Genomic DNA, 24,357 nt, shown 5'->3' with positions numbered 1-24,357 from the left:
CTGTCCTCGAGATCGATCGCCCCGGAGATGATTATGAGCCGTTGGACCATGCAGGTGGCTACACTTCCGCTCAAATGATGTAGCGGGATCAGCAAGAAGTCAGAAATCAGCGATCGTATACCTGAGTATATCTGGAATAATAAGACAGCTGAATCTGCGCTAGATGACGATGACAAGAATGCCAAGTTAACCATGTGAAATAACCTAGGCAGGCCGTTTAGTGCACGGTGCACACTGCCGCTGGAGTGGCTGGTGGTAAAGGCCTAAATATTCAGGCGGCGCAATACGGCCGATGATCGGAGCGGTGGCAGCGCGGGAGCCAATCAGTAGGCGTGCATTTTTCGACCATCAGTCAGCTAAGCCGCTTCCGGCTAGTCTATTTGAGCGGCCCCCGACTCGGGGAGTTTGGGCGAGTGAGTCTTCAGCGTCCGGTCCAGTTCTTTTGCCGGCCTTAAGGGACTTGTCTACTCGCTCCCCGGACCTGCGGTCGACTCATTTTTCTTTGAGCTTCACACATTTCCCTCTGCTCGATTGGCCTGGTAGTCATCCTAGCAACGATGATGTCTGTAAGACCATCCAAAAGTGCCCTGCGCACTCTGCACTACCAGAGATACATCGCCTCCGGACGAAGAACCTTTGCTACTTCTGCTGCGGTCTCGACGCCCCACCGCTTTTCCACTCAGAAGCGCGACCAGAGCACAGCAACGGCCACTGCCTCGTGAGTGATCTTGTGCCTTTCTAATAATGAACATGGTAATTGGCATGCTAACCGTGTTATCAATCAAAATAGAACATCTCGTCCTCGCCCTAGCCCTGCCTTCAACCAAGAACCCAACCGCAATGAAGTGTCGCCTCTCCAGAACCGACAGCTTCCCGAGCTCGATGACTCGTATGAAAACCGCAATGCGTCTTTGCAGCTGTTGGAATTGAACTGATTATATTCTGTAGTTTCGTCGGCCTTAGCGGTGGTGAGATCTTCCATGAGATGATGCTGCGCCTGGGTGTGAAGCATGTCTGTGAGTCATTATCCTACTTCTGTGACTACTCAAAAAAGACTGCGTATTGACTGTGGCCCTCGATAGTCGGTTACCCTGGAGGTGCCATTCTTCCCGTTTTCGACGCCATCTACAACTCCAAACATTTCGACTTCGTTCTGCCTCGACATGAACAGGGTGCCGGCCACATGGCGGAGGGTTATGCTCGTGCTTCAGGGAAGCCTGGTGTTGTCCTCGTCACCTCTGGACCCGGTGCTACCAATGTCATCACCCCCATGCAGGATGCCCTCTCCGACGGTACCCCAATGGTTGTTTTCTGTGGTCAGGTCGTCACTACCTCCATCGGCACCGACTCTTTTCAGGAAGCCGACGTGGTTGGTATTTCTCGGGCGTGCACCAAGTGGAACGTTATGGTCAAATCCGTCGCGGAACTTCCTCGCCGTATCCAGGAAGCTTTCGAAATCGCCACTAGCGGTCGCCCTGGCCCTGTGCTCGTTGACCTCCCCAAGGACATCACCGCAGGTATCCTTCGCAAGCCCATTCCCATGCAGAGCACTCTTCCCTCTCGCCCAAGCGCCGCGACTCTGGCAGCCAAGGAACTGAGCGAGAAGCAGCTTCACAGCACTATTAATCGCGTGGCCCGTCTTGTCAACGTTGCTAAGAAGCCTGTCCTTTACGTTGGCGCCGGTATCCTCGAAAACCACGATGGACCCAAGCTTCTGAAGGAGCTGGCCGACAAGGCCAACATTCCCGTGACAACTACCCTCCAGGGTCTTGGTGGTTTCGACGAACTTGATCCTAAGGCGCTGCATATGCTCGGTATGCACGGCTCTGCCTATGCCAACCTGGCCATGCAGGAGGCGGATTTGATCATCGCCATTGGTGCTCGTTTTGATGACCGCGTGACTGGTAGCATCGCCAAGTTCGCCCCCCAGGCCAAGCTCGCCGCCTCGGAGAACCGTGGTGGTATTGTTCACTTTGAAATCATGCCCAAGAACATCAACAAAGTGGTGCAGGCGAACGAAGCCGTTGAGGGTGACTGTGCGGAGAACATTCGTCAACTCATTCCCCTTGTTGAGGCTGTTCCTGAGCGCCAGGAGTGGTTTGCTCAAATCAACGACTGGAAATCCCGCTTCCCCCTTTCCCTTTATGAGAAGCAGACTCCTGAAGGCCCCATCAAGCCCCAGGCTCTGATCGAAAAACTCAGCGATCTCACTGCGCACATGAAGGACCGCACTATCATCACTACCGGTGTTGGCCAGCATCAAATGTGGACCGCTCAGCACTTCCGCTGGCGCCGTCCCCGCTCCATGATCACCTCCGGTGGTCTTGGTACCATGGGATACGGTCTTCCCGCTGCTATCGGAGCCAAGGTTGCCCGTCCTGACTGCCTTGTCATTGATATCGATGGTGATGCCTCCTTCAACATGACCCTTACTGAACTTACCACCGCCGCCCAGTTCAACATTGGTATCAAGGTTCTTCTCCTCAACAACGAGGAGCAGGGCATGGTGACGCAATGGCAGAACCTGTTTTACGAGGACCGCTACTCTCACACTCACCAGAAGAACCCTGATTTTGTTCGTCTTGCTGAGGCCATGGGTGTCTCTGCCCAGCGTTGCACTTCGCCTTCAGATATGGAGGCCAAGCTGAAGTGGCTGATTGAGAGCGATGGCCCTGCTTTGCTCGAGGTTATGACCGACCGCAAGGTGCCTGTGCTGCCCATGGTTCCCGGTGGCAGTGGCCTGCATGAGTTCCTTGTCTTCGATGAAGGTAAGCTTAAACAATGTAAAACAAAACATGGACTGCTGCTAACTTTTCTTACAGCCAAGGACCGTGAGAGGCGGGCTTTGATGAAGAAGAGGAACCCTAACGGCATTTAAATTACCTCGATAGCGCCTATTACGATTTCTTAGCCAGTTATTGAGTCATTACCAAAAATGACTTGCAATCATTTTGTTGATATCCACGGCGTTTCTGGCGGGTTCAGACGCTAGCGGGGCCTAGCATCATCCCTAAAAAGACTACCAGGGTCAAAAGTTGAGAATGCTAGCGGCCATCGAACATCTATCCCCTTGACAGTCTCAATTATCTCGGTTCTGTCGGGGGTAGGGAGTGTCATCTACTTATGCAAGATGGCATTCTTGAAGTCCATTATTGCTTATCTACGAATGCTCTTCAACATCCCACAACCTGAGCTGTCATCGTTCCTTCATCCAAATTCCTCACATCTTGCATCTTATCGCGTTGTGGCCGCCGAAAAGTTTGGGTCGGTTTCGCCTGTATATAATTGTTGGTATTCGTGCTCTAGGATTTATACGTATTTGCATCTTGGAAATTAAAAGGCATTTTAATGGGCTCAATAGATCCACAACCATGCTTATTCTAACTTTGTAAACACTCTGTATACATCGTCTACGGAAAGCTTATGACGTTCACCTAAACAGGCACGCCATCGCCCCGCGGCTCACGTGATGCTGCTGTGAAAGCCGCTGTCCACATCTGATCAAGGTGAATGAATCAGTTGCATTACTATCAGCGCGCGAGCTCTACTAAGCTGCAGCGATTACTGCCCGATTGAAGAGACCTAGTATATATTGCTTCTTGTGATTGGCTTTGCATACAAAAGCGGCACTTCCTCGCCCTCACCTTTGCGTTTCCGCCTCCGATTGCCTTCCGTCATTGCTTGGACCTCGGATGAGGCAGCTGAACTTGCTATTCTTGCGCAGGATGCTGCGTGGCGCCGTCTCTCCTTGACTACACTATATTCAATACTGAACATCTAGCATCTATTGTATACTCTATAATGGCGTCTCTTCCAAGTTTCTCCGCTTTTGGAAGGGCGCGACCGTCCGATGCCTCGCCGCCCGTCGCCTCATCGTCGCAGCCCGACCAGCACCACAACATTCAGGAACCGTTGAACGATCTGCCGAAGGAAACCGAAACTGTCCTTTTGAACAGCGCTATTGCAGATGAAGTCGGGAAACCCGATGCAAAAGTCACTACGCGACCTGCTAATACCCCGACCCTCAACGATGAACCCCGGAAATGCTGGATTTGCTACACCGACGAGACCGAAGACACCCCATTCAATTCCGAATGGCGGTCACCCTGTCCATGCTCGCTGACAGCTCACGAAGCTTGCCTTTTGGACTGGCTTGCCGACCTCGAAAATCCGCGCGCCAAGAAGCGAACCGGCCGTCATGCGAAGATGGTTTGTCCACAATGCAAGACCGAAATTGTCGTCACACGTCCAAGGAGCTATATTGTGGATGTCGTGCAGTTGGTTGAGCGATTAGCTGGACGGCTGGTGCTTCCGGGAATGGTATTTACTCTGGCGGGCACTGTTTGGGCTGGATGCTGCGCGCACGGAGTATATTCAATGTACTTTGTCTTTGGGACGGATGAGGCCAAACATATCCTAGAAGAAGCGGCGGAGGGGTCATGGAATTCTGGCCTTAATTTGGGACTACCGCTTATCCCATTGGTCTTGATCTTCTCCCGAACTCGTTATGCAGAGGGTCTTCTCCCTGCCATTCCCGTCCTCTTTTTCGCGACGCATAACCCTGGTCAGGAGCCGGACCTCGACCTCTGGCCTCCCAGTGCTGCTGTTACATTTGCAGCCCTCCCATATCTCAAAAGCTTCTACAGCGCCGTCTACGAGAGGCTGATTGGCAAGTGGGAGCGGAAGTGGATTGCCGAGGTACAGCCACGTCAGGCAGATGTCAATGAATTCGACGATAACGCACCGGAGCCGGAGCCCGAGCCGGTGGCGGCAGATGATGGACAGATCCTGATGGAGTTTGATTTGGAGTTTCAAGTTGGGATGGGAAATGAAGCTGAACCACAGGAGGCCCTCGGATTACAAGGTGCGAACCAGCAACAACAACAAAACCAACAGAACCAGGGAGGTGGAATCAACGGTCAAAATCTCGTCCATGACACAACCAGCCTTGCTGATATTGTCCTCGGAGCACTCGCTTTCCCAGCTATTTCAGCTTCCGTGGGAGGACTTCTCAAGTACGTCTTACCCAAGTCATGGACAACAACCTCAGCTCTGGAACGGGGACGGCCAGGTTTGTTGCAGACTAGATGGGGCCGAAGCGTAATTGGGGGTTGCGTTTTTGTGCTCCTCAAGGATGTACTGGTTCTGTACTGCCGGTGGAAGCTCGCTCAGACTCATAGGAGACGCAAGGTGCTGAACTACGACCGATTGAAGAAACGGGTGACGCGGTAATTCGCTTCGCATAATGGCTTTCTACTCTCATGAACCGGTTATGATGCATTTTAGGCGTTTGGTGAGCAATTAACTTCTTGCAATTTGGCTCGGGACAATTGGGTTATGGCGAATTGTAATTACATACCATCCAAGCGGAGGGATTAACCTATCCTCTCAACACGGAGTATAATAGCCTCTTGTAGCTCTAGGCGGTGCCGCGCTTAATTTAGCGCACCCGCGCCTAGGTTCCGCCCCGAAAAAGTCTCCCCGATCTTCAACCACCTCAGCCAGCCAGCCAGATCACCCAAATTTCCCCGACAAGACCGACCTCGACCAATTGACGCGAAAGAGCCGCAAGTCAATTGACTCACGATGCGTCCATCAATATCTCCTGTCCTCGCCTCTTTGGCCAACGTCTTCCGCATCCCCCTATCACAAACGACGCTCCGCCCAACAATTCCCCTTCTGAACCAGCAGACCGCGACACAGCCCAACAGCCTGCAAGCACAAGCACGAGCTCCATTCTCGACAACAACCCCGCTGCTCAAGCGAAAGTCGCCGTACACCGACCGGAGAGTTAGTACGTACATCCCTTACCATTCAGCCTGGCCGAACCGTCCGGAAGTCCTACGAAACAAACTAACGTGTTGCAGCCCTAATCCGATACTTCCTCTACCACCCGCTCACTCCCCGCCCCCTCCGCTTCAGTCGTACCCGCTTCCTGCGCCACTGGACCATCCACCGCGCCTGGCAACTGTACCAGGCCAACCGCCGGCGCAACCACCAGCTCGAGCTGCAGCGTCAGTGGCAGGCCATGAACGCTGCCTGTGAGGAGCTGAGGACGGGTGCTGGCGATGGAGGAAAGCTTTTCCGCAAGAGCATGATCAAGACCAGGATCTTCCAGGATATGTTCCCCATCGAGTACGGGCGGATGCAGACGGAGGGGCCTGGAGAGGGGTGGAACCATGCGTGGAAGAAGGTTGAGAAGCCGGCGAGGCGGTGAGACGTGATGTACATTTGTTATTGAGGGTTGTTTTGTTCCACTGTATACTAGAATCTTTGCAAATGGTTAATATTTTTGAACGGACCGAATGTGAATATGGATAAAAAAGTAGAACTATGAGAGATTGAAGATACAACGGTAGCGGAAGGAGGGAACTCGGAGTGCCCGTGATGTAGAAAGCCACCATGAGGTACTAAGGAACGGTATGGGTATCCGGAAAGACATCGTTGAACATGAAGGGAAAAGAAACATGATTGTTAGACATAACATCGAAGAAAAGAACTGAAATCAAGTGAGAAAAGCAAAGCCACCAGACGCCCAAAAAATGCAAGATATATCAAATCAATCAACCAACATTTATCCACGAGTCGGTTCCTCCATTTTCAAGATCCAATCTACCACAATAGCCCGACGCTAGGCATAAATAAGACGTCTAAGAAAGAGATCACGGGGTTCGGGTTGAGGGTTCGCTGTCGCGCGTTGATACGTAGTTAGGCGTGGCATATACACCCGTCTGTTCATGTCATAGCACAATGCAACATGATGATTTCCGCTTATCAAAGGTGAGGAGCGCGGCGCGGGTTGCGGCCTCGAAGACGTCGTCGACGCCCTCGCCTGTTAGGGAGGAGCACTCGAGGTATTTCCGGGCCTTGATCTGCGTCGCGGTCTCGCTTCCTTCCTTGGGCGATACGAATCGGAGGGACTTTTTGCGCATTTCCTCGATCGCCCCGGGATTCTCGCGGAGGTCTTTCTTCAGTCCGACTAAAATGATCGGTACGCCGGGGCATCGCTCGTTTGCCTCTTCAATCCACTGCCTATATGTTAGTAGATGGCTATAGTATAAGCGACGGCGACGGACCTTGATCTTGACGTTCTCGAGAGAATCCGGTGTATCGACGGCGAATCCGATCAGGATAACGTGGGCCTTTGAGTAGGCTAGTGGTCGCAGCCGTTCGTAGTCTTCCTGACCGGCCGTATCCCATAACGCTAATTGTACTGACCGGCCATCTACCCGGCAGTCTGTTACGTAGCTCTCGAATACTGTTGGGACCTGGGGTGTATTAGATGTGATTGGAGATGAGGGCGAAGGGAGGGAGACGACGAACATAATGCTACACGACAGCGATTAGTATTGGAGTATTGCGTTCATGAAGAGGATTACCCACTGTAGGAAAGTAGCCCAATGTAAAGACACTCAACAGACTCGTTTTCCCACAAGCACCGTCGCCGATGATAACCAACTTTCTAGATGAGCGATAGGTTAGCACGACTCGACTCCAGGACGACTGAGGACCAAGCACCACGTGCGACGGCATGGGTCGTGACAGGGGGCCTATAGGTACCTTCGCATCACATTGTCATCCTGTTGCTGTGCCATTTCGAGAGTAATGCCGGAGTGGTGGACTCAGGCGCCCTTGAGATAACAGACACGGAAAAGGCAATCGACAAGGCAGAAACCAAACGGGCGGAAGCCCTCAGAGCAGCGGGCTTGATCTCGGGGGTATTTAAAGGCCAAGGACAAAAGATGTCGGAGCAGATAAAGAGAGAGGCAAAGAAGGCGAGCCGGGCTGAGAGGTTGAAGACGATGCCGTCCGTCCCCTCTCCTTAACAGCTTTCACTAAACAGCACAGCCTAACACTACTGTACTAGTAACCGCTGCAATGCAATCAATCAATGGATGGCGTTCTGGAAGGCGGTCGACGGGCGTAAGTAAGACGAGAAATGAGGACAATCTAGGCGAGATCTCTTGTCCGGACCGGGACTGATTTTATATACTTTGCTAGAGGCGTAGATAGTTGTTGATGGTGCTATAATTAAAAGCGCTTTGGAGGAGGTCCATACCCACTTCAGAGGGTTGTCTCAGTTCAGGATGGAGTCCATGCTGCTATTTTGATACATTGACGGACAGCTGGAGTGTGTTTTTTCCCTTCCCGTATGAATATTCAGTCAATTATGCTTCGGAATGCCCGAAGAAAAGCAATATCAAGCTGTCATGTCGTGGAGAGAGATGAATGGCAGTACTTTGCTTCCCCACTGGTTGGTTGTCATACGGTTCTGTAGGCCTGGTGGCCTAAGCAAGAGCTGTCTAGCAATAAGATTGACCTTACACTGACACAAGTCTCAGCTCAGCTGGCTCGGGCTCGAGCTCGATTTTCAACTCTTATTCTCAGTTTTAACGTCCGCTGAATCTAGATGCGGCGTATGCATCCCTGCCAGGACACGGTACTCCGTAAACATCGTCAATGTAAGGCGCCCAAGGTACATCCTCGCAGAACCTCTCGAGGGCTCAGCCTCTTTCAACAAAGACTATGGCCCATTGTGTATCGATGTAGTCAATGGGGGCGAGGGCACGATGAATCAATCAAATAGAATATATGAAGTAATACGAACGAGAACAAGTCTTTATACTTTCAAGGAGCTCGCTTATAGCGGCTATCAAGGCCGTCCCTTTGCGGCCAGCGGCAGGGCAACCATCCAGAGCCCAACACCCGGCGTTAATTCAGTCATCATAGGTATCCTCCTCTCTGGCATAGTACCAATACCTACCTCTTCAACCCTCGCTATTCATTCTCGGCCTTTCGTGTCCCCGATCTCCCTCCTTCGATCTGGTCCGTTTGGCTGAGCCGCCCGGTCAATTTCCACCCCTCTCTCCGCCCTCACTTGGAGGCATTGTACCTTGGCTCCCCACCAGCCACTTCAAGGCCGCTTTTCTTTCAATCGCGACGTCAAGCCTTGACCTCTATTCCTGTTTCACCAGTCCCCTTCAACTCACTCTGCCGTGTCTCTTTTAAGAACTGCTGGTGAGCCCTCTGAATTTTCCCATGCTCACTCTCCGGAAGGCTCCTGCTTCCGCCCTCGCTATCCCCGTCCGTGTCTAACCATTTTGCTCCGCCTTCTCCGACAGCTCCTGCTGTGGTCGTCGGGCTTAGGAACCTTGGAGGCTTAGGTGTCTGCACCTTTCCCCGCGCAACCAACATATGATCCCATGCCTACTCACGCCACGCCCGGGCCAGCTTCTAGTTCCACAATGTCCAGTCATGTGCCCGCCGTAACCGCCCCTACATCCTCTACTACTCGCGAAAACTCGGCACGTAACGACGCTCGCACCCCCTCAATGTCCGAACCAAAACCGGTCCCAGTGAATCGCAAGAAACAGAAGCGAAGGGAGAAGGCGGCTCGCTTGGCGGCGGAGCGTCAGACGGCAAACGGACATGCGCCGAGTGACACATTCGATGCCAACGGCTTCGGCTCAACGGTACATGATAGCCGTGCATCGCATGAACAAAGAAGTGGCGGCGATGATAACACAAGTGAGGAGATGGTGAATGGACATGGATACGACAATCAACAGCTTCCACATCCGTCCGAGTACGACCTGCAAGGAGCGACGGGCCAGAAATCGAAGAAGAAACGAGGAAGAAAGGGTCGTAATGGTTCGCAAGCAAGCTCAACTCCACTGTCGACTCCTTCAATGTCACTATCAAACGCTCTGCCCCCGCCCTTACCTCCGCATTTCGGCTCCCAGTCCTCTTCAAAGATGATCAAAGAGCGCAGTATCTGGAACACTTCGACACAAGAAGAGCGGGAGAACATCAAGACCTTCTGGTTAGAACTAGGCGAGGAGGAACGGCGTCAGCTCGTTAAGGTGGAAAAGGATGCGGTGCTGAAGAAGATGAAGGAGCAGCAGAAACACTCGTGCAGCTGTACTGTGTGCGGTAGAAAACGGACGGCAATTGAGGAAGAACTCGAAGTCCTTTACGATGCGTATTATGATGAGCTGGAACAGTACGCCAACAACACCCAAGGGACGTTCGAACGAGGGCCCGCGATACTTGCACCTCCACGACTTTACCAACCGCCGCTGCGGCCTCCCGGTCAACATACCCACACACACGGCCAGTTTCATCCTTCCCGAGGTCGAATCCCTGAACCGCCCGAAGAAGACGACGAAGAGTTGGAGGAGGACTATGACGAAGATGAAGAGGATGATGAGCCGTATAGTGACGAGGAGTACGAAGATGATGAAGGAGGAGCCGCGCGCGCTGACTTTTTCGCATTTGGGAATAGTCTAACTGTCAAAGGTAAGCCGCCTGGGAAATGACTCTGCTAGGCCTGGGGCTGATTTCGGGTTCTGTCTCTGCTTCATTACATTCAGATGGCATTCTCACAGTTGCAGACGACCTATTAAAAAATGACGGAAAACATTTTATCGATATGATGGAGCAATTGGCGGAGCGCCGCATGCAGCGTGAGGAGGACACGCAATACGGCATAGCTGCAGCACACCAATCTCTTCACAGCGATCATAACCATGGTCCATTGGACGATGAGGATTACGACGATGAGGAGGACGAGGACTACGATAGTCAAGAGGAGGAAGAATACGAGGAAGATGAAATGGTTTGCTACAATATCTACAGTAACAGAACCCGGACTGATGAGTGATAGGACGCCATGACGGAAGAACAACGCATGGAAGAGGGCCGACGCATGTTTCAAATATTCGCAGCTCGAATGTTCGAACAGCGAGTGTTGACAGCCTACCGCGAGAAAGTGGCCGAACAACGCCAGCAAAAGCTAATCGAAGAGCTGCTCGAAGAGGAGAACATGAACGAGCAACGAAACGCCAAGAAGGCTAGAGAAGCCCAGAAACGAAAAGACAAGAAGAGACTGGCCAAGCTAGCAAAGGACGAAGAGAAGGCTCGGAGAGAGGCGGAAAAGGCTGCGGAGGAAGCTGCTGCCAAAGCTGAGCAGGAGAGGAAGCTCGAGGAACAGCGGAAGAGGAAGGAGGAGCAACGGAAGAAACGGGAAGCCGAACGGAAAGCTCAGGAAGAAGAGCGCGCTCGTAAAGAGGCCGAGAAGCATAAGCGCCTGCGAGAGGAACGGGAAAGGCAGGAGGAAGCTGAACGGAGGCAGCGCGAGCAGAAAGAGCAGGAGAAGAAGCGCCGGGAGGAGGCTAGGCGCAAGGAGCGCGAGGAGCGTGAATCTAAAGAGCAGCGGGCCAAGCAGGAACGAGAACGCAAAGCCCAGGATGAGCAGGCGAGGAGAGAACGGGATCGACTTGCGGCACCGGGGCTGCATTCCGTGCCAGGACATCAGTCTTCCCCGCTTCCGCACTCTGCGATGCCTGTGGTGCCCAAAGCTCCAACACCCGTCAAAGGTCGACGTTCTTCCCAGCAGGGTTCACACAGCTCGTCTCCACGTTCTCAATCGGCCAGTGCAGAGGCATCCCAGGTCTCCCCACGATCGGTTCCTCTATCCCAATCATCAGGATCATCCATGTCCAAGTACGGCGGTCCCCCTGGCCATCCCGCCCTCCACCCCCATCCGGGAACACCCATGTCTCCCTTGGGTCGGATTCATCCTCCTGGGCTTTCTCCATCCAATCCTCCTGGACTGTCGGGCTTAGTTCCTCGGCCTCCAATGGGGCACGACTTACCCACGTATCCGCCACATTCGAGTCCGTACATGAACCAGCTCCGCGGATTTCCCGCCCCCAATGGTATTCCGGTACCTCCAGGGATGAACGGGGCACGTCCAATGGCCCCTGGTCGAGGGTTCCCGCTTGATCCGCCCGGTCTTCCTTTCCATGCTCAACCGTTCCCCGGCATCTTCTCACCGCAATCGAGCGGTTTACCGCATGGCCATTCAAGACATCCGTCCAACTCATTTGAACGATCTCCCCTTGACACAGGCGCCCAGCCGTTTGCAATATCCCGACCTAGCCCTATCAAGCGTCCACCTAGTACTCAGCAAGAGCAGCACGGCTCTCAAAGGGATATGGATGATCTAAGCGCCCAATTGGGTAGCAGTGCGCTGCTGGATGATTCCGACATTCCCCTTACTTCCTCACAGCTCTCACAGTCTCTCCCCGGGACAACGCCCGTTTCCTCAATGCCAGGCCCGACGCGAGCCAGCTTTACCGGTTCCTCCCTTTTCCCGGAGCCTCTTAGTGGTAAGTCAGACTTCGTACCGATGAGTAAACGAACTAACGATTCTCAAGTGGCCAATCACGGCAATTTCCCTGTCAGCCCTGTCTTGGGTGGTAATACATGGGGCGCGCAGATGCCCTTTGGAGCCTCGTTCCCCGGTGGTCCGACATGGGGATACGTGCCTGGTTAGTATTCGAAAGCACACAGTCTCTTCAAAGCTAAAGTGGAAATAGCAAACAACAACTGGCCAACCAATAACAACGCGTTTGGTATTGGCGCCCATCATCGTGCGCACACGTCTCGGCCTGTCGCGATTCGACTCTTGGTAATTCAAGCCTGCAAACAAATGAGCACCATGAGTCATTCAAAGGGCTCGGACGGCTATCACGATGTCAATGCGGTTCTCCGGCAAGTCGAAATACTACGACCGTCGAATGAGCCTGAGATTTCTCTTCAGGAGATGCTTGACATTTGTGATACTGAAGGGAACTCGCACAATGGAGGCGGGACGTTCTCGATCAAGAGCGGCCGCACCGGCGACCTCGTCAGGTTCGAGCCAGACACCAATAACGCAAGCACCGGCCACCGCGGCAGTATTGTCCCTGGTGAGATTGGAAGTCCTGTTCCTAGCACCACCATTCCGGCCCTTGGTGGGCTCAATCTCACAACACCGCCATCTTCTGCTCTCCGGCAATTTTCTTCTCCAACCACGGGTTTCTAGTCTAGGCGTTTCGGATGAACCAAGGGGTTCTTTCAGTCAGCTTCTTTCTTCATCAACGTTTTGGGATGGATCATAAGGTTCTCATGGGTCAAGGTTTAAGCGTCATCTCTTCTTCATCCTTTCCTCTTCCTCTCCCTCTTCTCCGTCTTATCGCCCCCTCAATCCTTCCTCCAATCACCGACTCGACATCCCCCTTCACGCATCTCCTTGATACGATATGATACTTCCCAACATCCCTCTTATGAATAACATTGTCTGTGTTTGAATTATCACCTTTACCTCTTCTCGCCATTGCTGTTGCCCTACCTTTTTTTTTTCTCTCCAGAACATCATCCGTGGGCATTGCTGTCATGTCGTGTATCTTTTACCCTTACGTACGCTATGCAGAGCTGCACATGGCGTACGTGGTTCCTGCTTCGTTTTATTCCCGAACAATGCATACACAAACCGAGATTGATGTCTCGCGGGTTTACGGCTACCACTTATCTGCTCGTTCGTTTTCGTAGTAATATTGTAGTGCAACTTCTCTATCTACAAGAAGAGACTGGTAATGATTCTTAAAGTGGACTCAATCCACGACTGAGCGTACCAGCAAAGTATCTTCATATCGACAACCCCTTCCAAACCCGCTACTGCACAGTCCTGCTCAAACCCCGTCGCACACCTACACCTAGTTCGCTGTACAAGGAGGGGCTTGTTGCACACAGTCGCTCCTTCCCTTGCCGACATACCGGTGCCCTACATCGTTCCTTTTTAAATAGTACTCGCGCCATACCCCCTTTAGCAGGAAGGTGCGATGGACGTCGTCGTGCCTGCTATTTACGGAAAATACGCTGAGCTCTGGGTACATCACAGCACTAGGCAAAGGCAAAGCAGATATTCCAGTCGCCTAGAAGTACATTCATTGATATAAAACGACCCCAGAGAGAAAGTGGAAGGGGGTCATTGCAGAATAGCAGACAGAAAGTTGCTTGGTATTGAGGGAAATGCTCAACGAAAGGAAGGGAATCTTACATACATACATACATCAACGTACAAGGCAACAAAGGGAACAGAATCGCATTGGGTCTTCAAGAGGTATGGAGGGCAAGGTAAACAGGACAGCAGTGCTGTATAATAAGGCACCGCTCACTATAAACAGATACAACGGTGACATCAACGTATAATTACCCCGAGGACGTGTCTGCTACAGACCTCAGACTACGACCTTGGATCCGTAATCACGCCCTCGAACTCCCTTGTGCGGATGTAGTCAAGCGTGCGGTAAAAGTGTTTCTTGGGGTTCTCGAGCGCGGGGTTCGGCTCGTCCTGGTCTGATTGGAGGTTCGAGTGGATAAGCTCGATCAGACCGTTGAGGTACTTTATCGTCACGGTCTCGTTCTGCTGGTCGAAGTAATAGACGTAGCGGTTGAGGATCTCGACGAAGAGTTCCACCGACACGGCGGTGTCCATGCAGGCGTCTGCGACGCGGAGGGCGCGCTGTAGGCATTCGAGGACGCGCTTGCCGTCGCGGTAGAGCTGATATCCAAGTCAGTATAGTGTAACGGCAAGTGGAAGGGTAGATGACGTACGTCCTTGGGATCTTCGTCGCCTCTTTGCTGGTTCTCCATGACCCACCAGAGATGACTGGCTAGGTATACAGCGCGACACTGGTCGGGCTTCTTGAGGAGCTTGCTACCATGGAGAGCGGCCTTTGTGATGAGGGTGTCGTAGTTCTCTTTGGAGAAGCCCCGGGTACCGTGGAGAGCACCGGCGATGATGCAAACGGCCTGGAATTGGGCTCGAGAGTCGCTGATCGAATCTTCGTAGATCGTAAAAGCTTGTGCAAAGAACTCGTAGCTGAATTCTTCGAAGCTGGTCTGGTCGGCGACCTCACCACACATTACGAACAACCGCAAGGCAAGATCGGCGCAACCAGGGTTGACGCGCTGGTATAGGTTGTTTACACACTGGTGCATGAACCGGTAGAGTGCTGATGATTGTGATTGCCAGTTGTCATCGTAGTGCTCGCGGGACTTGAGTTTCCGTGCCAGACGGATTGAAGAGCTGATGATGGCGGGGAAGGTATATCGGATCCTTTCGTTCCCGTCCAGGTACGCTTTTCGGGTTGCTTGAAGAAGCTAGACGCTGTTAGCAGGGTAAGAATGGCATCGACCAGGCTAGTTACCTTGAGTTGTGTGTCATTTTCAGGCGCTTGTAGTAAGTGTATTAGTCTGGCCAACCACCCTTGTTCTTCAATCGTCTCATCCGACTCGCCTCGTCGTTGAGACCCAGGGTAGCCTCCTCCTTGTGAAACACCTTCCTTGATTAGCACTCTAAGAGCGCCTAGGACGCGGTCCAAGTTCTCCGTGGTGGTGATTAATGTTCGGTTCTTAAGAAGAGTGCGGGCAATCTCGCCCGCGACAGATCGTCGTGTAAGGTAGGATTGAGATGACAAGAGAGGGAGGTAATGTGGCAGAGCCAGAGCTGTGAAGATCGAAACATAGGAGCGGAGGGGAGCAATGAGGAGGTGTAGGAGGTTCTGTTGTGTAGGTGCGGCGTGTAGATCTGCATGGTCTGTGTACTCGGCTGTCTCCTTGGTAGCAAACTCTAGGACTTGATCGACGTATTCCAGATGTTCAGGGTATGTGTTGAGTGCAAGGTTGACGAGCGAAACGAGCAGCGCCATGGTGTCTTGAATAGGAAGGCCGCGGGATTTGATGAGGTTGACCACCTGCTCATAGAATATGTCGTATAATTTGACGTCTTGAGGCGCGCTGGGCTTCTGGTCCTCGTCGCCTCCATTCGCTGTAGGCTCTTCGGCCGGGTTGGCGTTCTCGTCGCCTTCCGCTGTTTTCTGCTCAACTCCATTCTCCTGAGTAGCGGGGGTATCCCCTTTTGGTTTCTCTTTGGTCTCTTCAGATACCTTGAGGTTCTCAAGGAGCTTCGTAACAGCTTCCTCTTCCTTTTGCTTCTTCGTCTCGGTGTCTGTAGACGTCTCGGCCTCACGAGCCGCATAGGACGATAAGCGGTCCATAAGCCCTATAACGATCTTCTTCAGATCCACATGCGGGTTTAACCGCGCAATAGCTGAGAGCAACAAGTCGAGTGTATGTAGGTGGAACTCATCCGGGAACACCTTTGTAATCACTACAATGACAGCGTTAGCACTTTGCCGGCCTTATCCGCCAAGCTCCTCACCTTCAAGCAAATACTCCTGCGCCAGAACATCCCGACATTGAACAACCTGTTCTAGGAGCGCCTGCAGAATCCCAGACTTATACGTCACCAGATCCACCAATTGGCTGAGGCGGACAACATTGCTGCCAACGAGCAACTCTAGCTCCCGACGCTCCTGCATCCGCTTCTCTCGCTCCCGCGAAGGGCCTTGGTGTTGAAGTCGCACCCAGAGTTTGTTCATCTCCACGAAGTTGGTCAGAACGAAGTTGATCGAGTCCTGCAGGTTCCCTTCCGGCCCATCCCCGGTTCCCGATGGTAGGTAATCCCTCGCCTGACCGGAGAGGTAATACCTCAAGAACAGTCCGCGAATCGGATGCTGTACACCTCGGCTCATCTCCATCATATCCTTCATGATCTCCTTGACGGGTGCATCATCCACAGACATGTACACGGTACCAACAGTGATCATGAGGTAGAGTCGGGGAACAATATTGCCGGCATACTGAACCAGTTCGTATAGATCCGCGAGGTGGTTGACCGGGTGGTTCTCTTTAAGGTAGACGGAGAGATGGCGCAGAGCGTCAAAGACGGCCATGTACAGTTCGTAGTATTGCTTGGGCCCTAGACTCGGTGTTCGAAGCTCCGAGACCAATGTCGACCTGTAGAGCACCGCGGCGTTAGCATCGCCGACGGTACATGGGGTTGGCAGATCGCATCGCGATCTCACTGCTGCCTGAAGCTCTCAACTCACCCGCATTTGAGCGCATCCATCAGTTTCCCTGGCGTCTCGAGGCATTTTCGCATCATGGCCGATTGCTGGCGCACCACCCCCAATGCCTCCTCCAGAAGACGGCTCTGGTCTTCGGACGGCGCTACCGAGGTCGCCATCGTTGTTCTGTGATCTGATACGGGGCGAGAGGGGATGTGGTCAAGAGCGGAGGTAGAGGCGGCTTGGGTTTAGGCGGTAAACAGCTGGAATGGCACAGGGGGAGGGACGAAGCTATGATGAGGTCGAGGAGGGAGGGCACTGCAACAAAATAGATTGGAGGTTTCGGTTTCCATAGACGAAGGGACAAAGGTTAATTCATTAATTGGTGAGTTGGAGCTGAGCGTTGCTGGAGTGGTGGAACTGGCTTAATGCCGTTGACTGGAGCGGGCATGCGACCAGTACGTAATGTATCCGCGCCGCATGCTTGGTACATTAATTACGGTTAATACGACATGCTGCTATCATGGGCGGGTACTTCAAATACAGCATTTATTTCCAGTCTATATCTATACTGCGTAAAAACAACCAACCAACATGAAAACAATTAGCAGGTCAATAACGCCAATACATATCTCATAAACATCTAGAACATCACTCCTGTCTCGTCAAGATCATACCAGCCATTAAATCCGTCAATCTCCACCCATCATGTCATAAAACGTAGTAGGCGTGAAAAGGTAGTAGAAATGACACCGAAGAAACCGAGTAAACACTCATTGGACTCCTATGCCATTCAAATCTTCAGAGAAGTGCCGTTCAGACTCCTGGCCTTGAGGCCTGCAGTTCTGAGTTCAGTTGAGTTGAGCAAACCACGAGGGATGTGAGCACTTTCAGTCTCGTTGAGAACACGAGCAGCAAGCTGAGCATAAGCCGTGGTCGCATTGCTAGGAGCTTTGATGTCCCGAGTCGTCAAGTTGCTGCTACGAGCACGGAAATGAGCGTCGATGGACCTTCCGAAAGCGCGGGCGAGTCTGTCAATGGCTCCCGTTGCAGTCGCTTCTTCTTCGTCTTCGACCTGCTGAACCTCTTCTCCCGGGACTGGAGTCACTGCGGGGAGGACGGCAGAGCTGCTGCAGGGAATGCCGCTGGAGCCCCAAAGTGCTGAGGAAGGCGAGGGAGTAGGTGTCGGGGAGACAGTCACTGTGACGGTCTGTGGAGGAGCACCTGGAGCAGTGACGGTTTCGATGACGGTAGAGACAGTTGGAACAGTAGGCTGGGGAGCTTCCGGGAGGCCTCCAACGTTGACGACATCATAGTTTATGCTTCGGCGCTGGATTGTAGTGTTGAAGGTAGGGCGAGTGAGAGGAAATGCGTTGGAGGTGAGGGCAAGAGCCAGAGTGAGGAGCGATGAGGTATGCATGGTGATAATGGTGGAAGTTGAAACGGTATGCTCAACAAGATATTAGAATATCAAAGTAAGAAAGAAAGAACACTTTAATCTCCCAGACAACCTGAACCTCGACAACTGTGGTGATGAGAAGATAAATGGGAACGATTCTGTCGAGATGGCACCGGCTTTAAAAACCTAGAGTAGCTAAAGCTCACGGGTTGGAAGACCCTCGAAAACCCTGAGAGTGGGCCATCTGTTGCATAATAATCAACGTTTTAGGCCCATCATATTCAAGCATAACGGCAGCTGGCGCGTCCTGATGTTCTGGCTGACAGCCGTCGCCGAGTATACCGGGAGGCTGGGCCATCCAAGCAACAAACCAGCCACGACTTTTTTCGGTGATAGACGCGGGATTATTCGCATCTACGCAATTAATCTGTGATCGTGATAGGCATCAGCGATTGATTGAATCGAGTCTTGATTCTAATTTGCCCCGGGCCGAATATTTTGGGAAGTCTAGAATTACGCAGTAGATGCTTCGTTCCAGAGGCAGACGGTCCCTGGAAAGTGGAAGCCCTGGCTGTGGCTGTGCGCCTCGGTGTGGCGTCGACGGTCATTACTTGGTAAAGTCAGTACGGAGTAGGTACACAGTGAGGAAAGGTGAGCCGACTCTTGAGATGTATTTTCTATTCTTAGTTACTTGTCTGCCTGCAATCTGCCGGACACGCAATGCCGTGCAGTGCCACCATTTCAACTGCACATATGCTAAAGCTTAAATCAATGCAGGTTTATCGGCCCGAGTAGGCCAAAAAAATATGTGTACTTGGGGTAGAGAGCATACACAAGGGTCTTCGAAATGATAACTATTTTTACGTATCTGTTGACGTCAAGGCAAAGGATATCCCTTCGGCAAGCCCTAGAACATACTCCTCCGTGTCATGGAGTGACCTGCATATTGGTGCATTTGGGTCTTTATCAGACTGGGAGTTGACGTAACTCACGGCACAGCGGCTTGCGGGTCAAACCTGCTATTATTGCAGCATCTTTCCCGGTTGTTTCCTGGAAGCCTCGCTTATGCATGGCGTTTGAGCGTGCGATCACCGTTGAGCTAGCGGGATAAGCACTGATCGTCATTGATCGTCCTTGCGCGCAGTCCCAGCCATGCAAAATAAACATAGCATACGTAATAAGCCCTGTAGTCGTTGACAGACACTTCAGACCGTCATACTCAGCGCACATAGTACCAAGGCAGTCGAAAAATGAAGACGGTGAAGCTACATCGCCAGATCTTCAACTCGAAGCAGTCCGCATCCCAGCGCGGCAGCCGCCCAGCCCGCACATGGCTGGTTAGGGTTCCACGACAGCGCCGTGACGTGTGTTCCTTCCTCGTAGATGGTAACCACCATGGTCCCATTGACCATTTTGCGGTCGCCTGTCATATTCCGTAGTAGGCTAATGCTCTCAGCGCGGAACCCATCATAGAAGCGACTTGTTCCAGCACTGCCCGAGTCTTCTCCTCGAACCCAGGTATGCGAGAACCAGGTTTGCTGCCACTGCTTCTCCTTGGCATGCAGTAGCCTTCGTAGAGGGTTTGATGCAACTACTGAACCTCCGGTACTGCCGACAAGTGTACTTGGGTGCCAGGGGCTGCATGTCGCTATAGAAGAGATGGTGCTCGCCATCCGAGCAACCGCCAGCGTGGTGAAGAAGCGCCGCACAGTCAACATACGCACAAAGTCATTTTCATCACTGGATACAAAGGAGTGTAGCCATGGCGAGTAGGTCAGATGTGGCGAGCCCACTCTCATTCGCGTAGTTTCGACCATGTCCTTTTCATGGTCGACAATTGATGTGAGCTTGGTGTCGCCGTCCATGGAGGTGGTTGCCACTAGGTGTGCATGAGTCGGATACGCAGGCGCGACGTTGAGGACATAGGATGTGTGAACGGGATGGTAAAAGTAAGGCAACGTGGACTCCTGCGGCGGCGCAATGCTGTACACACCAACAAAGCCGTTGGCGCAGCCCACAGCAATGTCACTAGAGGACAGCCATGCCACACACGTACATATGGTATTAGGCGGCCTTGCCTCGAACGCAGGGGCGTCAATTTTGTCTTTCCGATGTTAGTTCCATACTCACTATTGACATGAGCTACTCACAAAACTCGGTCTTTGTAGGGTCTTGACTGATTTTGACATCGATGACCCGGACATAGCCATCACCCCATATTCCGGCAAGGAGCCCTAAGTTTCTGTACCCAACTTGGTCATCCTCATCCCGCGGCTCTCGAACAACAGGGCACCAGGCCAATCGTCTCAAGTCACCCCATTTGGTACCAAGAACCAAACGTAGGCTGGGCTCGACACTCATATCAATAGTTTTTGTAAGACCTCCATCCTCGCTAGCTTTGAAGGACCAGAGCTGCAAGGCGCAAGGGTAAGGGGCGGACGAGCGAAATGCTGCAGCCGCATAGTCTTTCAACGGATCTGGATAGCTTTGTTTCTGCTCGTTCGAGATTGGAGCAACCACAGATAGATATTGCTCGCGACCGTTTTGGTTTGGCAACCAAGCCATGGTCTGAATGCGCTGTCCAATATTGAGGATCCAGCCCTGTCGCTTCTTTTTAGCCTGCGCAGTCTGAGACTTGCTTCGACCTTTGACTTCTGTCCAAGCATCTCCAAAGTTGAAAACATCGTACTGGCCTAGATTGAACTCCATCTGTTCGCCCGCCGGCCCCATAAGCACAGTATGATTCCCTTGCTTTGGCGCAGGCAGAAAGGTCTGACGGGCTTCGCTTTCTGTGACTTGCTCAGATTTTTGGCGTTTTCTAACTCGCTCCCCAGGTCCGTCTTCATAATACCAGTCCCATCCGGTCGTTCTCTCGCGCTCAGCATCAGCCGGCTCGACGCCAAACGTCGAACCATACGCATAATCCGGCAACTTTCCCGCCTCGTCCAGCGACACCCGCGTTGGAAACGAAGAATCAACCCCTCTTGACCATCGATCTCTCGTGTACAGCACAGATAGGAGATCCCTTTCATCAAGACCGAACGTTACCTGCAAATGAATTGACTTTCCCACGTGCTCGAGCGGGTTCCATGCTCCCCGAGAATGGGTCTCGTCACCAGCAAGCACAATAGCTCCATCCGGTCGACGTTTCTTTGTCGACCTCGGCTGATCAAGTCGCACTGGTTTTTTTGGGCCTGTGGGTTGACGGGCTTTTTTGGCTGCGGGTGTTGCTTCTTCTGCAGCTGAGAAGACGGCTTCGTCCGCTTCTTCTTCATCCTCGGCAAGCTCAGCCCTGCGGTCCTCCTCCTCGGATACGTCGTCATCGGGATCTTCTTCTTCTTGTCCCTGGAATTCGTCGTCGGAGTCATCATCCACCGGCTGTTTGCCCTTCTTCCGTGAGGTCTTGATCTCTTCCCCAAAAATAGCTGGATCCAAGTCCTCATCCGCAAAAGGGTCAATCGTGTAAGTCTTCCGGACGCCAGACAAGCGACCGGATCTACGATTTGAGGGCATGTTTTCGTTTCAGCAGCTCTTTCGAGTTGTCTTTGAGAATACCTCGGGCTAGCATCTCTGTAGATAGATGGGTTTGTGTAGAGAGCTGCTTTATCAGAGCTCAGTTGGAAAAAAGCATATCAGGAAAATATGCTTGGATAAATGAGATGTTGAAAAACGAAGAAGGGTTGAAGATGGATGGTCATGCCAAAAGCGAAACCATAGCTCCCGATCAGGCTAGCGGTTAGCTTGGCATTATCTTACCACAGCCGTACATGTCCGTATTTATCAGCCAACTTGCAGCATTGGCTGGGTGTACGGATAAAGGAATGGCTCCTTGCGTATAGGCTTAACTACACATACATTTCATAGATATAGGTACACAGGCTGCTGCCTCTTGTTGGTCAGTCACTGCAACCTTTGCGACTTGGTGGGCTGCCCACATCTGCAGATGGATCACTTTTACCCCGCCAACTGATAGCCAGCTTCAAGTTACTTCCAACTATAGCAGCACCTTGATCAAGATGAGCGTATCGTATCCAGGAACTTTGCACAACTACGTATGTACACAATTATGTACAAGGATATCAAGCTGACCACGGCAGGCGCCTCGCTTGGTGGCATTTGAATTCAACTCATCCACCCCCAAGCCGCACAGCCTGCTCTTCATCGGCGGCCTCACAGACGGTCTCTACACAGTCCCCTATGTGCAGGAGCTTGCAAAGGCCTTAGAGCCAACCGACTGGTCTATGTTTCACCTCCATCTATCGACTAGCTACGGTGGCTGGGGAATCGGCAGTCTCGACCGAGACGTCGAAGAGATTGGACAATGCGTCAACTATGTCCGTAACTCGAAGCAGAAGGCTACCGACAGTAACAATGCTGGGAAGATTGTCATCATGGGCCACTCCACAGGAAGCCAGGATGTCCTACACTACCTGTCCTCGGCGAACCCGAGCCCGCGCAACCCCAATATTGACGGCGTACACGGCCTCACCCGCCCGGTTGTGGACGGTGCAATCATGCAGGCACCCGTCTCAGATCGGGAGTCCATGCTGCAAACCATCAAGGAGAGCTCGGAGGCCCGTGAGGCGTATGATAAGCTCGTCAGGTTTGCGCGAGAGCAGCCAGCCCGCTCGATTTGCCCTATTGAACTTACGGGTCTGCTGGGTATGGACCCTGCCACGCCCGTTAATGCAAGAAGATGTTGGAGCCTTGCGAGTCCGGAGAGTCCTGAGAAGCCGTCGGAAGATGACTTGTTCAGCTCCGATTTGACGGATGAGAGGCTTGGTGAGACCTTTGGGCAGGTTGCCGCGCGAGGCTTGCTGCGGACTACTCTTGTGGCGCTTTATTCCGGCAGTGATGAGTATGCCCCCGCCTGGGTAGATAAGAAGGCATTGTTGGAACGATGGAAGCGTGCAACAGATGCGGACGGGGAGAAGAAGTGGGATGATGAGGCTAGTGGGATCATTCCAGGGGCGAGCCACAATGTGCGAGATGAAGGCCAGGCATGGATGATTGAACGCATCCTGAACTATCTCAACAGGGTTGCGCTCTAAACCACGTTACCCGGGTTTTGGGGCGCAAGTAGATGAACGAACAGGTTGTCAGACGGATATAGAGAGCATTAATATACAGACATAGGAAAGTAGATGCGTCGGTCATCACAGACAAATGGTAGAAAAAGGAAGAATGGTATAGACATGAATCAAACCTTGAGCCACAGGTTGAAGACGCCCTTGAGATATTCCACGATCTCGCTGCCCCCGAGCTTACTCTCTCCATACAGCCGGTCCACAAACGTGATCGGGCACTCTGCGACCTTGTACCCCATAGCCTTGGCCCTGACCATCATCTCCATCTGGAAACTGTACCCCTTGCTCTGCGTACTAGAAATGACCTTCTCCAGCACACTCTTCTTGTACAACCGGAAGCTTCCCGTCAAGTCGCTAACGCCGGGCATGAGCATGACATCGGCAATCAAATTCGCCGTGCGCGACGTGAACTTGCGGAACAGATCCCATCCGTACACGCCACCGTGGATGTTGTCGCGGCTAGCGTAGCGCGTGCCCGTCACGATGTCGGCGTCGGTCTCCTTTTGGATGCGCACCATCTCCGGGATGAATTTGGGGTGGTGACTGAAATCGGCGTCCATGATGATCACGTAGTTTCCGGTAACGAATTGCAGGCCGTGCACGTAGGCGGTTCCAAGGCCGAGTTTGCCTGCGCGAGGCTTCAGGACGATGCGGTCGGCGCCCCAGACCTGCTGGAGCTGTTTGGCGATCTCGAGCGTGCCATCGGGGGAGCCATCATCGACGATGATTACTTCCCAGTCCAGTTTGCTGTTGAGAGTTTGTTAGCTTGCGTTCTTGTCCGTAGACCAGGAAATCAGGAAAGGGGAGTGTCCCTCACTTCTCGCGAAACGTCCGCTCCAGGAGCCAGCATATGATAGGGAGGTTCTTCCGCTCATTGTACGTCGGGAGGATGACGGAGTACTTGTTGCCCTTGGCCATTTTTGAGGTCGGAGTAATAAATGAGCGACAGATTGGGCTTGCGATACAATACAATGGCAGAACCAGGAGATGAGGTTGATCGAGAGCTTAAGTCGGGGCGCTCCAAAGACGACGGGAGATCCGCCCGCGGTCGCTAAGGAGCTCCTTGGATAAATCTGGCCCGATCGCGGGTCGACTCCTCGAACTATACACCATCCCTAACTATGCTCTACGT

The 24,357-nt window shown here is 52.6% G+C and overlaps 10 protein-coding genes across 10 annotated transcripts; 5 read left to right on the top strand and 5 right to left on the bottom strand.

The window, feature by feature from the left end:
• The first annotated feature begins 306 nt into the window (after positions 1-306).
• BDW74DRAFT_151276 (acetolactate synthase catalytic subunit) lies at positions 307-3,358 on the top strand. Its single transcript, XM_073724146.1, has 5 exons — positions 307-718; positions 791-889; positions 949-1,016; positions 1,083-2,768; positions 2,823-3,358. Exons 1-5 carry the CDS (start codon positions 558-560, stop codon positions 2,876-2,878), a joined length of 2,070 nt encoding a protein of 689 aa, XP_073584822.1. The 5' UTR covers positions 307-557; the 3' UTR covers positions 2,879-3,358.
• Positions 3,359-3,531: 173 nt separating this feature from the next.
• On the top strand, positions 3,532-5,423 carry BDW74DRAFT_151274 (RING finger domain protein). Its single transcript, XM_073724145.1, has one exon. It carries the CDS (start codon positions 3,802-3,804, stop codon positions 5,230-5,232), a length of 1,431 nt encoding a protein of 476 aa, XP_073584821.1. The 5' UTR covers positions 3,532-3,801; the 3' UTR covers positions 5,233-5,423.
• Positions 5,424-6,235, top strand: BDW74DRAFT_151272 (mitochondrial 54S ribosomal protein mL40). The gene is made up of 2 exons (XM_073724144.1): positions 5,424-5,794; positions 5,868-6,235. The coding sequence occupies exons 1-2, from the start codon at positions 5,587-5,589 to the stop codon at positions 6,215-6,217; spliced, it is 558 nt and encodes a 185-aa protein (XP_073584820.1). The 5' UTR covers positions 5,424-5,586; the 3' UTR covers positions 6,218-6,235.
• rho2 (putative Rho GTPase Rho 2) lies at positions 6,236-7,583 on the bottom strand. Its single transcript, XM_073724143.1, has 4 exons — positions 7,384-7,583; positions 7,324-7,329; positions 7,077-7,268; positions 6,236-7,028 (listed from the first exon to the last, which is right to left on the bottom strand). The coding sequence occupies exons 1-4, from the start codon at positions 7,531-7,533 to the stop codon at positions 6,741-6,743; spliced, it is 636 nt and encodes a 211-aa protein (XP_073584819.1). The 5' UTR covers positions 7,534-7,583; the 3' UTR covers positions 6,236-6,740.
• A 1,021-nt stretch (positions 7,584-8,604) lies between these two features.
• BDW74DRAFT_151264 (putative stress response protein Nst1) lies at positions 8,605-13,349 on the top strand. The gene is made up of 6 exons (XM_073724142.1): positions 8,605-9,018; positions 9,123-10,299; positions 10,374-10,618; positions 10,667-12,173; positions 12,222-12,335; positions 12,384-13,349. The coding sequence occupies exons 2-6, from the start codon at positions 9,204-9,206 to the stop codon at positions 12,869-12,871; spliced, it is 3,450 nt and encodes a 1,149-aa protein (XP_073584818.1). The 5' UTR covers positions 8,605-9,018; positions 9,123-9,203; the 3' UTR covers positions 12,872-13,349.
• A 540-nt stretch (positions 13,350-13,889) lies between these two features.
• Positions 13,890-17,146, bottom strand: BDW74DRAFT_138372 (vacuolar protein sorting-associated protein 35). Its single transcript, XM_073722463.1, has 5 exons — positions 16,782-17,146; positions 16,052-16,689; positions 15,039-16,000; positions 14,443-14,991; positions 13,890-14,389 (listed from the first exon to the last, which is right to left on the bottom strand). Exons 1-5 carry the CDS (start codon positions 16,916-16,918, stop codon positions 14,072-14,074), a joined length of 2,604 nt encoding a protein of 867 aa, XP_073584817.1. The 5' UTR covers positions 16,919-17,146; the 3' UTR covers positions 13,890-14,071.
• A 125-nt stretch (positions 17,147-17,271) lies between these two features.
• On the bottom strand, positions 17,272-18,687 carry BDW74DRAFT_151262 (uncharacterized protein). Its single transcript, XM_073724141.1, has one exon. It carries the CDS (start codon positions 18,157-18,159, stop codon positions 17,533-17,535), a length of 627 nt encoding a protein of 208 aa, XP_073584816.1. The 5' UTR covers positions 18,160-18,687; the 3' UTR covers positions 17,272-17,532.
• Positions 18,688-19,154: 467 nt separating this feature from the next.
• Positions 19,155-21,750, bottom strand: BDW74DRAFT_138366 (transcription factor TFIIIC subunit TFC6). Its single transcript, XM_073722462.1, has 2 exons — positions 20,289-21,750; positions 19,155-20,242 (listed from the first exon to the last, which is right to left on the bottom strand). Exons 1-2 carry the CDS (start codon positions 21,649-21,651, stop codon positions 19,404-19,406), a joined length of 2,202 nt encoding a protein of 733 aa, XP_073584815.1. The 5' UTR covers positions 21,652-21,750; the 3' UTR covers positions 19,155-19,403.
• Positions 21,751-21,956: 206 nt separating this feature from the next.
• On the top strand, positions 21,957-23,264 carry BDW74DRAFT_138346 (uncharacterized protein). The gene is made up of 2 exons (XM_073722461.1): positions 21,957-22,190; positions 22,236-23,264. The coding sequence occupies exons 1-2, from the start codon at positions 22,155-22,157 to the stop codon at positions 23,187-23,189; spliced, it is 990 nt and encodes a 329-aa protein (XP_073584814.1). The 5' UTR covers positions 21,957-22,154; the 3' UTR covers positions 23,190-23,264.
• BDW74DRAFT_138342 (dolichyl-phosphate beta-D-mannosyltransferase) lies at positions 23,264-24,256 on the bottom strand. Its single transcript, XM_073722460.1, has 2 exons — positions 24,043-24,256; positions 23,264-23,972 (listed from the first exon to the last, which is right to left on the bottom strand). Exons 1-2 carry the CDS (start codon positions 24,141-24,143, stop codon positions 23,339-23,341), a joined length of 735 nt encoding a protein of 244 aa, XP_073584813.1. The 5' UTR covers positions 24,144-24,256; the 3' UTR covers positions 23,264-23,338.
• Between the last annotated feature and the right edge of the window lie 101 nt (positions 24,257-24,357).

The sequence above is a fragment of the Aspergillus multicolor genome, assembly GCF_047715735.1.
Source record: "Aspergillus multicolor strain CBS 133.54 unplaced genomic scaffold BDW74scaffold_9, whole genome shotgun sequence".
NCBI lineage: Eukaryota > Fungi > Ascomycota > Eurotiomycetes > Eurotiales > Aspergillaceae > Aspergillus > Aspergillus multicolor.
Note: the sequence above shows the minus strand (reverse complement) of the source record. Positions and strands in the feature narration are given on the sequence as shown.